This window comes from Cherax quadricarinatus, chromosome 24 (assembly GCF_038502225.1).
Source record: "Cherax quadricarinatus isolate ZL_2023a chromosome 24, ASM3850222v1, whole genome shotgun sequence".
Lineage (NCBI taxonomy): Eukaryota > Metazoa > Arthropoda > Malacostraca > Decapoda > Parastacidae > Cherax > Cherax quadricarinatus.
The window spans coordinates 11,210,522-11,228,034 of record NC_091315.1 but is presented as its reverse complement, the minus strand read 5'-3'; the positions used below and the strand labels follow the sequence as shown (position 1 = coordinate 11,228,034).

Here is a 17,513-nt window from a genome sequence, read left to right as displayed (position 1 = left end):
AAACAGTGATTATGTGTGAGTGAGGTGAAAGTGTTGAATGATGATGAAAGTATTTTATTTTTGGGTCACCCTGCCTTGGTGGGAGACGGCTGACTTGTTGGAAAAAAAAAATAATTATTTTTAATAATTTGTAATAATAATAATTTGTCAAAGCATCATTCCTTCTAAAAATTACATGAGAATGGAAGTGTTGGTCTTTATTTATTCTACTGTACCACTGTGGAGACAACTTGTACACAATGTAAGGTGTTTGTATGAATGCTTATGAACCACAGCCAGATGCATTGTCTGTTTGTTTACATAGTGGGTGGGGTGGCCAGGCTGGCTTCCCTACACTACCCTACCTCCCACATCACTTTCTACAAATAAATACTTTTCACCTTTCACCCTACATTAAGACTACAAATATTTTAAGGTAAGTAATGAATGTACTGCATATGCATTTTATCACTCTATTTAAGCATCGTCGTAGTATATTATGTGTGGGTGGGGTGGCCAGGAGGGCTACCACACCTAACTTCTTATAGTAAATGCCACTCACCTTTTGCCCTACATTAGACTATGAATATTTTGAGGTAAATAATGAGTGTACTCTGTGTGTATTTTACTTTTTATTGTTTTTTAATGCCTAAGTTCTATTGCTAACTTAATATATGTTAATGTAAACTTGTCATCTGGCATTTATATACATTTATAAGTGGAAAAAATGGCGTTCTGCTTTCCGGTGCAGTCTGCTTTCTGGTAGTAGACTTGGACCTAACCTGCCATATAAGTGGGGCCCTAGAATGAATAAAATATGTCATTAAGTATGTCACAAGTGTTGCTGTGTTGTTGGTGGGTGTATAAGGGCCACTGAGAGCATAAGCCATACATAGTGGTGGTGAAGGCAGCAGCAGATGCGGTAGAGGCAGTGGTGTTGTCAGTCACCCTGTATAACTCCAACAGCATTGGAGGAGTTAGGTTTGTGCTGTCCTTTTTCTGTCGATTAATCACTTAACTTACTTGCTACACTTTATCGCTGGCTGGCACTATAGCCTTTATCAACTCGTGCTACTTTATTATCGTACATATTGTAGAATCACTGAAGAAGGCACATTCTCCCCTCGCTCTTCCTCCTCCACTGTGGTACTCTGCTATGAGTTCTTTCTTGAATTCTGTAGTCTCTCACCTTCTTTACCAAAGGGCTGGCACTAGTACAATATTTTACGATGTTTTCATGTGTTTTATGATAGTTCGTGGTTCAATAGATTAAGGAAGCAGTATTGCTAGGCTAAGTAAATGCTATTATTATATTTCCCCACAATATACTTGTGCACCAAATATTCGCGAGATTCTTGATCTCCTAACCTTCGCGAATGTGGAGGGAGACTATACTTTTTGCTGATGATACTGTGTATTGGGGGGATTCTAAAGAAAAGTTGCAAAGGCTAGTCGACAAGTTTGGGAGGGTGTGTAAAGGTAGAAAGTTGAAAGTGAACATAGATAAGAGTAAGGTGATGAGGGTATCAAATGATATAAAGAAAAATTGGATATCACATCAGAGAGAGGGAGTATGGAAGAAGTAAACGTTTTCAGATATTTGGGAGTTGACTTGTCAGCAGATGGGTTTATAAAGGATGAGGTTAACCATAGAACTGATGAAGGAAAAAAGGTGAGTGGTGTGTTGAGGTGTCTGTGGAGAAAAAGAACTTTATCCATGGAGGCAAAGAAGGGAATGTACAAGAGTATTGTGGGACCAACACACTTATATGGGTGTGAAGCATGGATTGTAAATGCTGCAGTGAGGATGCGGCTGAAAGCAGTGATGATGTCGTGTCTAAGGGCAATGTGTGGTGTAAATATTATGCTGAAAATTCGTAGGGTGGAAATTAGGAGGTGTGGAATTACTAAAAGTATTAGTCAAAGGGCTGAAGAGGGAAAAAAAAACCATACCCCCGGCCGGGATTGAACCCGCGGTCATAGTCTCAAAACTCCAGCCCGTCGCGTTAGCCACTTTTCTTGAGTCAGGCTGAAGAGGGGTTGTTGAGGTGGTTTGGTCATTTTGAGAGAATGGAACAAAGTAGAATGACTTAGAGAGCATATAAATCTGTAGGTTAGAGGTAGGGGTAAAAAAGGTTTTGTGGGTGAGGGACTTGGACTTCCAGCAAGCGTGCATGAGCATGTTAGATAGGAATGAATGGTTTTTGGGACCTGACGAGCTGTTGTAGTGTTTGCAGGGTAATATTTTGTGAAGGATTTCAGGGAAACTAGTTAGCCAGACTTTGAGTCCTAGAAATGGAAAATATAATGCCTGCACTTCAACCCTTAAACTGTCCAAATGTAGATCTATGTTCACTCGCGTAGTGCTCCGAATATTTTGATTTTTTTATGAAGAATGCATTTTTCTACATGTTATATGTTAAAAAAAAAATAGGGTCAGTACTTACCGAGATACAAGCCCATGAAGTTGGCGCTGGATGCTCATCTGACAGCATCATAGACTCATACCACTTGCAGAAATGTTGCCAATATACCTTTTTTTCTTGATTTTATTTTAATTTATATATTTTTTATGTTCTTATAATTACGATTTATAATAGTTCTTGTGATTTCATAGCCAATCTTTGTTCTAACAGTAATATTAGGTACTGAACTAGTACTCAAATAGTCACAATCACACTGACTGGTGAACATTTTCACCTGCCTGCAATGTTTTAGACATGCTAACGTGATGGCCTGGAGTTTTGAGACTCACTGACCATGGGTTCAAATCCCGCCCGTGGTATGGTTTGTCAGTAAACTGTTGACAGGCAGTGACACTTGATGAATGTACACTCAGGGAACCCTGCTTTATTTGTTTTCACTGTTACACACAAACATGTCTGTCTGTCTCTGCTTATCTGTCTGTCTAGCTCTGCTTATCTGTCTTTCTGTCTGCCTGTGTGTGCCTGGAGTATATATGAAACTCCTTGAAGAATGGTGTTATGACAAGTGTCGGTAAACTGTTGACAGCCCCGTGACACTTGATAAATGGGCACCGCTGCGGGGGAACCCTGCTTTATTTGTTTTCACTGTTACGCACAAACAGGTCTGTATCTATCTGTCTGTCTCCCTAGCTCTGCTTATGTGTGTCTAGCTTTGCTTATCTGTCTTTCTGTGTGTGTGTGTCTGTCTGCCTGTCTGTGTGTGTGTCTGTCTGTGTGTGTCTCTATCTTTCCATCTGCTATCTCTGTCTCAGGGAGTGGCTGTAAAACTGTTGGTTTACGAACCGCTCCCTGATTCCTGAGCTAGTAAAAATGCATATTGTCTCATGGTTATTTATGTCTTAGATCTAGTATTGCATTTTGCCTGGAATTTTTGAGTTATCCTAGGTAATTTACACTATGTATAATTGTACTTGTGTGTACATGTGAGAGAGAGACAGAGATATAGACAGACAGATATAGACAGACAGCCAGAGACAGCCAAAACCAGCCAGCCAGCCAGCCAGCCTGCTGAATATATAAGAACATAAGAAAGAAGGAACACTGAAGCAGGCCTACTGGCCCATGCAAGGAATGTCCATGTCACCCCCCAGCTTATAGCAATGACCCATCTAGTCAGGTCACATCCACTGAAGGAAGGAGCATGGCATCAGACCTAGTAGCACAAGCTAATCAGGTCCAACTCACACCCACCCCCACTCATTCATGCATTTATGTAACCTATTTTTACTTTCCTCATAAATGAAAGGGGAGTGTTAATGTGACATGACATCAGTGAAGCCCTGGTGTTTGCCACGCTATTTGTTCTAGCTGGTGCTCAATTAAACTGGTGCTCCCACAATGTACTAAGTGGTCCCAGTTTTTTTTTAATACTGCGCACACCGAGTGGTAAGACCCATTCTCTTGTGTCTAGGCGACTCAGGCCTATTGCCTCAGTTTTGAAGGAATGAAAAATAAGATGTTGATTTACGTTCGGAGCACTACGCAAGCAAACGTATATCTACGTTTGGACAGTTAAGGGTTTAAGGAGGGGTTTGGGATATTGGTAGTTTGGAGGGACGTCTAAGCTATCATCTCTGAGTGCCTCTGCAAAGACAATGATGGTAAAAGTGTTGAATGATGAAAGTTTTTTCTTTCTTTTTGGGTTTTTCTTTCTTTTTTGGGTTACCCTGCCTCGGTGGGAAATGTCTGATCTGTTAGAAAAAAAATTGTTCACAGAAAGTTAGGGTTTTTTAATGAATATGCTCTTGGAGTGTGAGCAAGTTAATATTTCTGAAGGAATTTATAGAAACCAGTTAGCCTGACTTGAGTTTTGGGGGTGGGAAGTGCCTGTACTTTGAAGGAGGGCAGTAGGAATGTTGCAGTTATAGGGTCATCTGAGTTGTGATGCCAGCACATTTCTGGCAAGACAAAGATTGAATGAATGATGGTGAATATGTTTCCCTTTTGGGGGGGGGGGGCATGGAGGGTGTCACTCTGGCTTGGTTAGACATGATCAGTGAGGTAAAAATAAATTAACATATTTGAGCATTTGAGATACAGTGGACCCTCGGTTAACGTAATTAATCCATTACAGAGAGCGTGTCTTATACCGAATCTGACTTAATCCGAATTAATTTTCCCCATAAGAAATAATGGAAATCCAATTAATCCATTCCAGACACCCAAAAGTATTAAACAAAATAATTTTTTACATGAAATACAGTGGACCCCCGCCTTACGATATTTCATTCCAGAAGTATGTTCAGGTGCCATTACTGAACGAATTTGTTCCCATAAGGAATATTGTGAAATAGATTAGTCCATTTCAGACCCCCAAACATACACGTACAAACGCACTTACATAAATACACTTACATAATTGGTCGCATTGGGAGCTTATCGTAAAGCGGGGTTCCACTGTATACATTTTCCTACATAGAAAACAATGAGACATGTAGAATAAACAGTACTAAAATGACACTTACCTTTATTGAAGACTTATTGATGAGTGATGAGACGAGAGGAGGGGAGAGGATGGAGGTGTACTAGTGTTTGGAAGGGGAATCCCCTTCCATTAGGACTTCAGGTACTAAGTCGTTTTCCGTGGTTACATCACTTCTTTGTTTTTTAATGCCACTAGCATCAGCTTGAGTCTCTGGATCCCTGTTGCACCAAAAATCTGTCCAAAGAGCTCTGTTTCTGGCATGTCTTTAAGATTTCCCTAACATGGGACACAACATTTCATCCATAAATGTTTGCACTTCAGTCCACTTTGCACAAATGTCCTTAATCTTTAAAGAAGGCAACTTCCTCCATCTTTCTTCCTCCTCCTCCTCCTCTGAAGGAAATTCCTGAGCTGTGGTCTGTTTGTGTTGAACCTCAAGCTCTTGCAGCTCTGTAGTGGTTAGCTCTACATCGTCGTCCTCCACCAACTCTTCCACATCCTCCAAACTCACATCCAACCCCATGGAATTCCCCAATGCCACAATAGATTCCACAACTGGCATAGGCTCCTCAGGGTCAGCCCCAAACCCTTCAAAATCCCTCTCTTGTACACATTCGGGTCACAATTTTCTCCAAGCAGAGTTCAAAGTCCTGCAAGTCACTCCCTACCAAGCCTTACCTATAAAGTTTATGCAAGTGAGGATACAAAAGTGATCTTTCCAAAAGTCTCTTAGGGTCAATTCAGTGTCTGTGGTCACTTCAAAGCACTTTTGAAACACTGCTTTAGTGTACAGTTTTTTTTGAAATTTGAGATGACCTGCTGGTCCATGGGCTGGAGGAGAGGAGTGGTATTAGGGGGGCAAGAATTTCACTTTGATGAAGCTAAACTCCAGCACCATTCGTTCTTCCAAGTCTGGAGGATGAGCAGGAGCATTGTCCATTACCAGGAGGCACTTGAGTTCCAATTTATTTTCCAGGAGGTATTTTTTCACACTGGGGCTAAACACATCATGGAACCAGTCAAGGAAAATGTCCCTTGTGGCCCATGCCTTACTGTTTACCCTCCACATCACACACAATTTAGTCTTGATGACACTGTTTTTCTTGAACACTGGGATTTTCAGAGTGGTACACTAGTAAAGGCTTCACTTTGCAATCACCACTAGCATTACTACAAAACATGAGAGTTAGCTTTTCTTTCATAGGCTTGTGTCCTGGGAGTGCCTTTTCCTCCTGAGTAATGTAGGTCCTGTTTGGCATTTTCTTCCAAAACAGTCCTGTTTTGTCACAATTGAACACTTGTTGGGGTTTTAATTTTTCGGCCTCTGTACCCCTAGAAGTTACCTGGAGTTTACCTGGAGAGAGTTCCGGGGGTCAACGCCCCCGCGGCCCGGTCTGTGACCAGGCCTCCTTAGGTCATTGTCCCAGGATGCGACCCACACCAGTCGACTAACACCCAGGAACCCATTTTACTGATGGGGAACACAGACAACAGGTGGAAAGAAACACGTCCAATGTTTCTACTCTGGCTGGGAATCGAACCCAGGCCCTCGCCGTGTGAAGCGAGAGCGTTAACCAACAGGCCACCAGAACATATTTTTCAGCCACTTTTTTGTCAGAACTGGCAGCCTCACCATGCCTTGTCACAGTGTATGCCACTACAGTTCTTAAATCTCTCAAGCCAACCTTTGCTGGCCTTAAATTCACCAATATGAGCACTAGTTCCAGGCATTTTCTTAACCCTTTCAGGGTTTCGGCCGTACTAGTATGGCTTACGACCCAGGGTTTTTGACGTACTTGTACGCCTAAATTCTAGCACCCTCAAATCTAGTGAGAGAAAGCTGATAGGCCTACATATGAAAGAATGGGTTAATGTGGTCAGTGTGCGCGGTATAAAAAAAAGTCCTGCAGCACACAGTGCGTAATGAGAAAAAAAAAACTTTGACCGTGTTTTTGGATTAAAACAGCGACTTTGCACTGTATTTTCGTATGGTATTTATTGTTGTATTCTAGTTTTCCTGGTCTCATTTTATAGAATGGAAGACATATTACAGAAATTGAGATGATTTTGACTGGTTCTACAAAGAAAACTACCTTGAAATTGCGCTCAAAGTAGCAGAAATGTTCGATTTTTACCAAAGTTCAAAAGTAAACAAATCATGCTATGCGTCCAATACACGTCCACTGGTGAGTCTAATATTCTTTCACAAGTGCGCTGATAATATTTATACCATTTCTACACCAATGCAGTAGTCTGCATAACAGTAAATCTTCTATTTTTTTGTGAGAATAAAAATTCAAAGTGGAAAGCAAAAGAATGTAAGAGGGGCATGGGGACGTGACTAATGAACAGAAGAAATGTTATTTTAGTGCCAGGAATGTCTTTCTTGTTTATTCTGGACCCTATTCGGAAATTGGCATCTTTTGAAATTTGTGTGAAATTGGCAAAATTGCTAAATTCTGACCACTGCATTGGATAGTTGAAATCAGTAAATGGGTGCTTTCTTATACTCATTCGATATACAAAATGGAGTTCTAGTGAAATAGTTATGATTTTTGTCGACAAGTACACCGGAATTGGCCAAAAAATGGGGCTCAAAGTGGGAAAAATCGCTGATGCATAAACATCGTTGAGACCGCTAACTTTGCGAGAGCATAATTCCGTAAGTTTTTCATCAAATTTCATACTTTTGGTGTCATTATGATCGGGAAAAGATTCTCTATCTTTTCATAAGAAAAATATTTTTTTTTTTTTTTTTGAAATTTGGCCGACCCTGAGAACAAGTCTCTGAGAGGGCCTGTCGACCCTGAAAGGGTTAATGAGATCATCATGGAACTGTCTTGCCTTTTCACACATAATTGATTGCAAAACACTATTCACTGATAATTGTTTCTCATTGATCCACACCAACACACACTCCACATCTTCGAGTATTTGCGATCTCTGTTTTGTAAGCATATTTGCACCTTTCGCAACAACAGCTTCCTTGATTGCCTTTTTCTTGGACAAGATAGTAGAGATGGTTGATTGGGGCTTGTTATATAACCTGGCCAGCTCGAAGACACGCACTCCACTTTCGTATTTTGCGATGATCTCTCTCTTGAATGCTATAGTGTTTCTTGCCCTCTTTACCAAAGGGCTGGCACTAGAAGCTTATTTTGGGCCCATAGTGGCTTATTTAGCAGTTACAAGCACTAAAAACAATGGAATACAAAATGTATCGCTTGTATGCGTGGAATTGTCCTTGTAAACAATGGCACACTGGCTGTATATGGAGTGGCCGGGCCGCTCACGGAGCGCAGACACGTTTGGGATGAATGACTTTAACAGAGTTCTGTGTCGTAAACCGAGCAAAAATTTTGACACAAAAATGTTACTTAACGCTTTGACTGTTTCAGCCGTATATATACGTCTTACGAGCCACCGTTTTTAACGTATATATGCTCATAAATTCTAGCGGCTTCAAATCAAACAGGAGAAAGCTGGTAGGCCCACGTGTGAGAGAATGGGTCTGTGTGGTCAGTGTGCACCATATAAAAAAATCCTGCAGCATGCATTGTATAATGAGAAAAAAAACTCTGAACTTTTTTTTAATTAAAATGCTGACTTTGTTATCTATTTTCATATAGTACAGTGGACCCCCGCATAGCGATATTAATCCGTGCAAGAGAGCTCATTGTTATGCGAAATTATCGTTATGCGAATGAATTTTCCCCATAAGAAATAATGGAAATCAAATTAATCCGTGCAAGACACCCAAAAGTATGAAAAAAAATTTTACCACATGAAATATACATTTTCCTACACACAAAGAGAAGGATACATGCACAATAGTAGAGTAGTACATGCACAATATATATTGTGCATGTACTACTCTACTAAATGAAGAATAAATGACACTTACCTTTATTGAAGATGCAGCAATGACTGATGAGACACTGTGTCCTGGGAGTGCCTTTTCCTCCTGAGTACTGTAGGTCCTGTTTAGCATTTTCTTCCAGAACAGGCCTTATCACACTGTGTATGCCACTACGATTCTTAAATCTCTCAAACCAACCTTTGCTGGCTTTAAATTCACCAATATGAGCACTAGGTCCAGGCATTTTTCCCTGTTCACCTGGGTGTTAGTCGACTGGTGTGGGTTGCATCCTGGGAGACAAGATTAAGGACCCCAATGGAAATAAGTTAGACAGTCTTCGATGACACTGACTTTTTTGGGTTATCCTGGGTGGCAAATCCTCTGGGGTTAATTGTTTCTTGGTATTCTCAATAAGCCACACCAACAACAGTGCTACAGCAGCAGCAGCAGCAGATGACGGTGGTACAACAGCAGCAGCAGACGATGCTACAGCAGCAGCAGACGATGCTACAGCAGCAGCAGACGGTACTACAGCAGCAGCAGCTGACGGTGGTACAGCAGCAGCTGACGGTGCTACAGCAGCAGCAGCAGCTGACAGTGCAGCAGCAGCAGCAGCAGCAGCAGCAGCAGCTGACAGTGGTACAGCAGCAGCAGCAGCTGTACCACCAATAGTAGCGATGGTTGATTGGGGTTTATTATGCAACCTGGCCAGCTCGGAGACACGCACTCCACTTTCATACTTATCAATGATCTTTTTCTTCATCTCTATAGTAATTCTCACCCTTATTGCTGTAGGGTTGGCACTAGAAGCTTTCTTGGGGCCCATGGTCACTTATTTTGCAGATAAAATCACCAAAAATACTGTAATAATACGAAATATTCTGATTGTATGCTTGGATGTTACAGCGGAGGCTGGCTGGTAAACAATGCCACCGGCGGAACATGTGAGCATGGCTCAGGCCGCACATAGACGCGCCTTAGACGAACAGCGTTGAGCGGGTTTTTTAGCGGTATGCGAGGCAAAATCTTGGTGATAAAATGTAGCGGTATGTGGATTTAACGTTATGTAAGGCCAGCGGTATGCGGGGGTCCACTGTATTTATGGTTGTATTCTCATTTTCTTGGTCTCGTTTGATAGAATGGAAAACATATTATAGAAATAGAGGTGATTTTGATTGGTTTTACGATGAAAAGAACCTTGAAATGGAGCTCAAACTAGGGGAAATGTTTGATTTTTGCCGATGTTCAAAAGTAAACAAATGATGTCATTTTCCAATAAATGTCCAAGTAGCCATTCTGATATGCGGTCATGAATGGGTTGACATTATTTATACAATTATTACAATATTGCAGTAGTCTGCATAGCAGTAAATCTTCTATTTTTTTGTTTGAATAAAAATTCAAAGTAGAAAGCAAGAGTAATATCAGAGGGGCCTGGAGATGACTGATGAACAAAGAAAATGTTATTTTAGAGCCAGGAATGTCTGCATTGTTCATTCTGGACCCTATTTTGTAATTGTCATATTTTTTAATTTTCGTGAAATTGGTCAAATTGCAAATTTCTGACCATGTTATTGGGTAGTTGAAATTGGTAAATGGGCAGTTTCTTGTACTCAATTGATAGAAAAAATGGAACTCTAAAGAAATAGCTATGAGTTTGGTCGACTGGAACAATAGAATTAGCCAAAAATAGGGCTCGATGTGGGCGAAATCGCCAATTCGTAAATATCACTGAGGTTGCTAACTTCGCGAGAGTGTAATTCCGTCAGTTTTCCATCAAATTTCATTCTTTTGGTGTCATTACAATCAGGAAAAGGTTCTCTATCATTTCATAAGATTTTTTTTTTTTTCCAGAAATTTTGCGACACCAGGAGACACCTCAGGATTTGGGGTTGTGACAGTCAAGGGGTTAATCCGATTATTACTTAATCTGATGACATCTTAATCTGGGGGTCCACTGTACAGGTATCACTTCCTTTATGGCATTTCAGGACTTTGAGCTACCAGAAGATGTAGATGCTCTACTGAAGGAATGGCAGCTATATGATGATGCTACTGCTAATGGTATAGCACTGTTATGGGGTCCCCGGCCCTTCAACATGCGTTCTGGTACTATGAGAAGAGCTATTGATGTCCCTCTGGTTAAGATGTGGTATCGTGAACACTGTCCTCCAGGCCAACCAGTTAAGGTTAGTATTATATTTTGATGTTTGTCTAGAATGCTAAACATTTTTCGAAGGCAAGTGTAAAGTTGTGTGTCAAATATAAATAATGATTTTAACAATCATCATGATTTAACCCTTTCACTGTCACTACCCTCCCAAAATTAAGTGCTCACAGTGTAGCAGTCCCCTACCTCCCAAAAAATTATATACAGATATAAAGATATTTTGAGTGTAATGAGACAAAAACAAAAATTTTCTTAGAGATAGGAATGCGTTAAGTTGAAGGTTGTTGATCTGAAGTCAGCGACATCGCAATTGCTGGGTACTCTTTTTTTTTTTTCCTGGAGGTTTTCTAAGTTTTTTACATTTTCCAGTAATTGTTAGGGCCCCTGACAACCAAATCATACACAGTGTATGTATGCCTAGCCATTGTAAATAACAAAAAGGCACAATACTGTGACTGGAACAGAACTATGATTCATACACAACTGTCTTTGTTTGAATCTTAGTCCTGGCTTTGTCCCTGTAGATGCCTTCCTTTCCCATTACATTGTAAAATGCTCCAAACTTCAGAATACCCATGACTTAAGCTGATTCTTTTTTCTCCTCCCTCTTTCTGCTTTCTCCTTTGGGTTTTCTTTCTTCTCCCTTGGGTGTTTGGTCCATTATTATATCCCCCCCTCTGTATTTTTATTCCTACCCTTTGTGGGCACCTAGCTCCTTTGCAGTGCTCCTCTTTCTTAGTCTTCGATTGACCACCTCCGCCGCTGCCTCCTCCACCACTGCCTCCTCTGCAGCCTCCTCCTCCTCTGCTGCCTCCTCTCAACTCTGCCTCCTCCTCCTCCACGCCGCCTTCTCCGCTGCTGCCCCCTCCCTCCTTTGTCCCATCCCTGTCTGCTGACCTATATATACTGCCTCCTTCTCTGCTTTCTGTTAGTGTGACTGTAAATGGTCCAAGTCGGATCAAAACGTTGTCATAAGCTCCCATCTCCTATGTGCAGGTTATTTGTATATAGCCATTGTATAGAACACATACCTGCATTAACATTGTCTATAGTATATTGTTTACAGAACAACACACGGCACTGTAAACAAATACATATACTTCCAGTTGCTTCACATTTCTACTGTTCTAACATATATACACATACAGGCACTGGTCATATGCCTAGAACTAGTACAGTCTGTGAAAGTCCCAGAAACACTGCTCCATATACAGTGGTGTTTTACACTCCATACATATAAGACATACGTATAAGAGTTGTAGTGGCCATGCAGTGGGAAGGAAGGTCGGGGTCTTGATGGTACTCATTTCCAGCCTACAAGTTATTGGAGTACCTCTTTTTCTAAGGTAGTAGGTTGGTAGACAGCAACTGCCTGGGAAGGTACTACCATACTGCCAGGTGAGTGTAAAACGAAAGCCTGTAATCGTTTTACACGATGGTAGGATTGCTGGTGTCCTTTTTTCCATCTCATAAACATGCAAGATTTCAGGTATGTCTTGCTACTTCTACTTACACTTAGGTCACACTACACATACATGTACAAGCATATATATACACACCCCTCTGGGTTTTCTTCTATTTTCTTTCTAGTTCTTATTCTTGTTTATTTCCTCTTACCTCCATGGGGAAGTGGAACAGAATTCTTCCTCCGTAAGCCATGTGTGTTGTAAGAGGCGACTAAAATGCTGGGAGCAAGGGGCTAGTAACCCCTTCTCCTGTATATATTACTAAATGTAAAAGGAGAAACTTTCATTTTTCCTTTTGGGTCACCCCACCTCGGTGGGATACGGCCGGTGTGTTGAAAGAAAGAAGAAAATATAAGAGCTGTAGTGGCCACGCAGTGGGAAGGAAGGTTGGGGTCTTGATGGTACTCATTTCCAGCCTACAAGTCATTGGAGTACCTCTTTTTCTAAGGTAGGAGGTTGGTAGACAGCAACTGCCAGGGAAGGTACTACCATACTGCCAAGTGAGTGTAAAATGGAAGCCTGTATTTGTTTTACATGATGGTGGGACTGATGGTGTCTCAAACATGCAAGATTTCAGGTACGTCTTGCTACTTCTACTTACACTTAGGTCACACTGCACATACATGTACAAGTATATATATACACACCCCTCTGGGTTTTCTTCTATTTTCTTTCTAGTTCTTGTTTATTTTCTCTTATCTCCATGGGGAAGTAGAAAAGAATTTGTCCTCCGTAAGCCATTCGTGTTGTAAGAGGCAACTAAAATGCCGGGAGCAAGGGGCTAGTAACCCCTTCTCCTGTATAAATTACTAAATTTAAAAAGAGAAACTTTTATTTTTCTTTTTGGGCCACCCTGCCTTGGTGGGATATGGCTGGTTTGTTGAAAGAAGAAGAAACATGGAAGATTTCAGGTATGTCTTGCTACTACTTCTTATACTTAGGTCACACTACACATGCAAGTACACATTTATGTATACACACTCATCTGAGTTTTCTTTGATTTTATCTTAATAGGGGTTTGGGATATTGGCAGTTTGGAGGGATATGTTGTGTATCTTTATACGTATATGCTTCTAAACTGTTGTATTCTGAGCACCTCTGCAAAAACAGTGATAATGTGTGAGTGAGGTGAAAGTGTTGAATGATGATGAAAGTATTTTCTTTTTGGGGATTTTCTTTCTTTTTTGGGTCACCCTGCCTCAGTGGGAGAGGGCCGACTTGTTGAAAAAAAAAAAAAGTTCATGTTGTTATTACTTTTTCTTTCATGTCCATGGGGAAGTGGAATAAGAACCTTTTCTCTATAAGGCATGTGTGTTGTAAAAGTCAACTAAAATACCGAGAGCAATGTGGGAAACAGATTATTTGGTGGTTCTGGTAGCGGGGAGTAAATGATACGTCTTCGGAGGCTTCTTACTTTATTTGCAAAGTCGTGGTGGGTACACAGGCTTGTGTGTTTGTGCCCATGGCCTGGGAGGGCCATGCCCACGAGGGAGAGAGGGAGTAGGACTGTTGACTGTTTCTAGGCCACTGCGTGAGTGAGGCAGATGCAGGGGTGGGCATACTGAAGTGGTAAGCCTATAGGTGGTAGCACCAGCATGGCGCAAAATATGAACTCAGCTGGCAGACAGCATAGGCTGTCTGTGCAGACAGTACAGGCTGTCTACATTTGCTCGGCCACTACCACATGGTCGTCCCGACCATGTCTGGCAGCAAAAAAAACTTGGTCTCTCTCTCTCTCGTAGGAACAGGGCACAGAACACAAAATAAAAAACATATATTTATATACGTATGGACATGGGAAAAAACTTCCTACAGGGAGGGAAGAAAAAAACATGTGGGGTGTGCTGAACAATGTGGTCATAGGCAGTGAGCATCGATGGGCATCACTGCATGCCTTCCTGCGTCTGGACAGATACTGCAACACATGAGACATCGCTGCGGCTGAGCTGCGAAGTAACAGGGTACGGTCTCCTCTTGAACGGTGAAGCAGTCATCGTAGGAATCGCTGCAGGGTTTCACTCAACCTGGGACACAACATGCTGGTGCCCTCGAATGAGGCATTGTCAGTACTCGGCAACTGGGCAGGACTTCTTCTGGCAAGCGACTCATGAGGACACTTCTCGACTGGTGCTGTCGCTGGGGCTGTCACTGCTGGCGAGCATGGGGTGAGTCATGGCAGAGATGACTTGACGAAACATCTGGGAGTCGTAACAGCATACACCAGACTGCAGTGAGTGAGCTAGCAGTCAAAGTGACATCATCATTGTGCAGGAGCTCATTGAAGCTATGACACGAGGCTGACACAGCGCCTGCCGACAGGGCTTAAACTGCGGCTTGATGAGTGTCATTCTCTCGACAGTTGGAGTTATAGCAGAGGTTAGTCTAAGTGTCCCCAGACTTGTTTCTCTACATATAACTGCACTCTGAAGGTCTGGAGGTGAAGTGAAACAAATCTTGATGGGAATCGTAGCAGGTATGATTCTGCAGAACATCTATGAGCGACGAGCATAAGAGCTTTCTGTACAAGGGGCTCATGCGCTCAGGGCTGACTAATATCAGCTGTCAAACGCGCTGGTCACACCGGGTGACAACACAAGGTGCTACACGGGTCTGGCTGCAGACCTGTGGTCGACACACAGCTGGGCCCAAGACCACACAGGACACACGGGAAAACTTTACACACACCCACGGTACATGCGGTACAACATGGCTTAACTAGCAAATGATGCTTTTCTGTGCACAAAATTGACACTAAGCCATACACTAACATGTGAGAACACTGACTGAGAGGAATTAACACACAATATATATCTTCTCTCAATCTTCTCGACAATACTGACATAATTACTGAAACACTCGATGTGACATCATGAGATGTCAGGCGTGACTTCAGCAGCATGGTGACATTAGCAGACATCTCGAGGTGACGTCAGGCAGACATCGTGACGTCATGAAGTCGGGCAGCAGCAGATCACAGCTTGTGGCCTGGGACATCTGGCTCGGTAACTCATGAGGCTCGTAGATCCACGTGGCTTCGTCCACACCCCACGTGGCATCAGGATCCACGTGGTGTCGTGATCTACATGGCATGCTGATCCACGTACCTTCGAGTGGCCTTGGGCACTCGGATACACAGCTCATGGAAAACAGCAGACAACACAGCAGAGGGAGAGGGTACATGGTGGTGGACTGTGGTGGTAGGCTGGTGAGGTGTGAGTGAGTGGCGATGGTGGAGGACCGTGCCTACCTTCCTCACCCATACACACGTGGGAGAAACAACCCACCCTGGACGCTGAAATCACCACAAAACTCACCTCTGGCTTGCTGAAATAGCTGTGCTGAGCTGAACAACAACAGCAGAACATACAAGTGACGCTGAACGCATGACTTGAGAAACAGCGTGGGACGCTGTAGCATGGGGTCACTGGGACGCCACTTACAATTCTCGAAGAAATTCGGCAAATTTTGGCTAGATCCTGCTTGTACCTGTGTCTAGATGCTGAAACGTGCAGACACGACATCAGGATAACTCGTTGAGAGACTGATGTTTCTAGTGTAGGGTGATTCTGAAGTGAACACAACTTCATTCTATTTCCTTCCTCTCTCCAGGCAAACACAACTTGCTGCAGCGGAGCGGGGTTCAAATGATAAAGGCTTCGGAGGCTTCTTTCTTTATTTGCAAAGTCGTGGTGGGTACACAGGCTTGTGTGTTTGTGCCCATGGCCCAGGAGGGCCATGCCCACGAGGGAGAGAGGGAGTAGGACTGTTGACTGCTTCTAGGTCGCTGAGTGAGTGAGGCAGATGCAGGGGTGGGCATACTGAAGTGGTAAGCCTATAGGTGGCAGCACCAGCATGGCACGAAGTATGAACTCAGCTGGCAGACAGCATAGGCTGTCTGTGCAGACAGTACAGGCTGTCTACAAATGGGCTAGTAATGCCTTTTCCCGTATAACTTACTAAAAAGAAAAAGGAGAAAACCGTCAAAGTTTGAATGTGCGTGAATGTAATGCGAATGATAAGAGAGAATTGTGGATGTTATGAATGAAAAGAAGCTGGATGTCCTGGTTCTAAGTGAAACAAAGCTGATGGGGGTAGGAGAGTTTCAGTGGGGAAAAATAAAGGGGATTAGGTGTCAGGAGTTTCTAATAGTTACAGCTAAGGAAGGAGTAGCAATAATGTTGAAGGATAAGTTATGGCAGGAAAAGAAGGAATATAAATGTATAAATTCAAGGATTATGTGGTGTAAAATAAAGGTTGTATGTGAAAAGTGGGTTATAGTAAGTGGTTATGCACCTGGAGAAGAGAGATTTTGGGAAATGTTGAGCGAGTGCATGGGTAGTTTTGAACCAAGTGAGAGAGTACTTGTGGTTGGAGATCTCAATGCTAAAGTGGGTAAAAATGTAGAGGGAGTAGTAGGTAAATTTGGGGTGCCAGGGGTAAATGAAAATGGGGAGCTATTAACCCTTTGAGGGTTTCGGACGTACTAGTATGGCTTACGCGCAGGGGTTTTTGACGTACTAGTACGCATAAATTCTATCGCCGTCAAATCTCGCGGGAAAAGGCTGGTAGGACTAGATGTGAGAGAATGGGTCTGTGTGCGTGGTAGAAAAAAAATCTGGGACCCAGTGGTGCATTGTGGGAACGCCATCTTAGTACACAATGTCCACCATGCCTCGCGGTAAGAAGTTCCTCACTCCTCGGCGAACTGGGACACTTTTGTTCCCCAGTGACAGTTCTAATACAGATGGACGTGCCAGTGAAGATGAGTTTCAAGGTTTTGGTGAGGTTTTGACCGAAACTAATGACCATAATATCAGTAATAGTGAGGAAAACACAGACAACCCTCAGCCTTCCACCTCTGGTGCTGGGCCGTCTTGTTCACATTCAGTTGTACCAGAATCAAAGAGGAAACTCCTATTTTCCCAAATCCCAGACTCAGATGTGAGCATTTGTGATGATAGTGATAGTGATTATGAACTACAAGCTCTTGAAAACAGTTCCAGTAGTGATAGTGAAGTGGAATATATCCCAGTGAAGTGTCAGTATATACGACGATATATGCCCTCTGGTAGTGTGCCATATGCTATTCCAAGGGGAAGGAGTACATCTCGGAGTACATCCCATGGCT

General features: G+C 42.5%; 2 protein-coding genes across 2 annotated transcripts in view; one reads left to right on the top strand and one right to left on the bottom strand.

Annotated features, from left to right (window-relative positions):
- Prp8 (pre-mRNA processing factor 8) overlaps positions 1-17,513 on the top strand; it is a 104,268-nt gene that overhangs the window by 79,325 nt on the left and 7,430 nt on the right. The window contains exon 7 of the mRNA XM_053779548.2: positions 10,741-10,938. Within this exon, the coding sequence (XP_053635523.1) occupies positions 10,741-10,938 (198 nt within the window). The remainder of the gene's footprint in view (positions 1-10,740; positions 10,939-17,513) is intronic.
- The window catches only part of LOC128690823 (copper homeostasis protein cutC homolog), an 89,833-nt gene continuing 86,107 nt past the window's right edge, over positions 13,788-17,513 (bottom strand). The window contains exon 7 of the mRNA XM_070088175.1: positions 13,788-16,341. Coding sequence (XP_069944276.1) covers positions 16,339-16,341 — 3 coding nt within the window. The 3' untranslated portion in view covers positions 13,788-16,338. The remainder of the gene's footprint in view (positions 16,342-17,513) is intronic.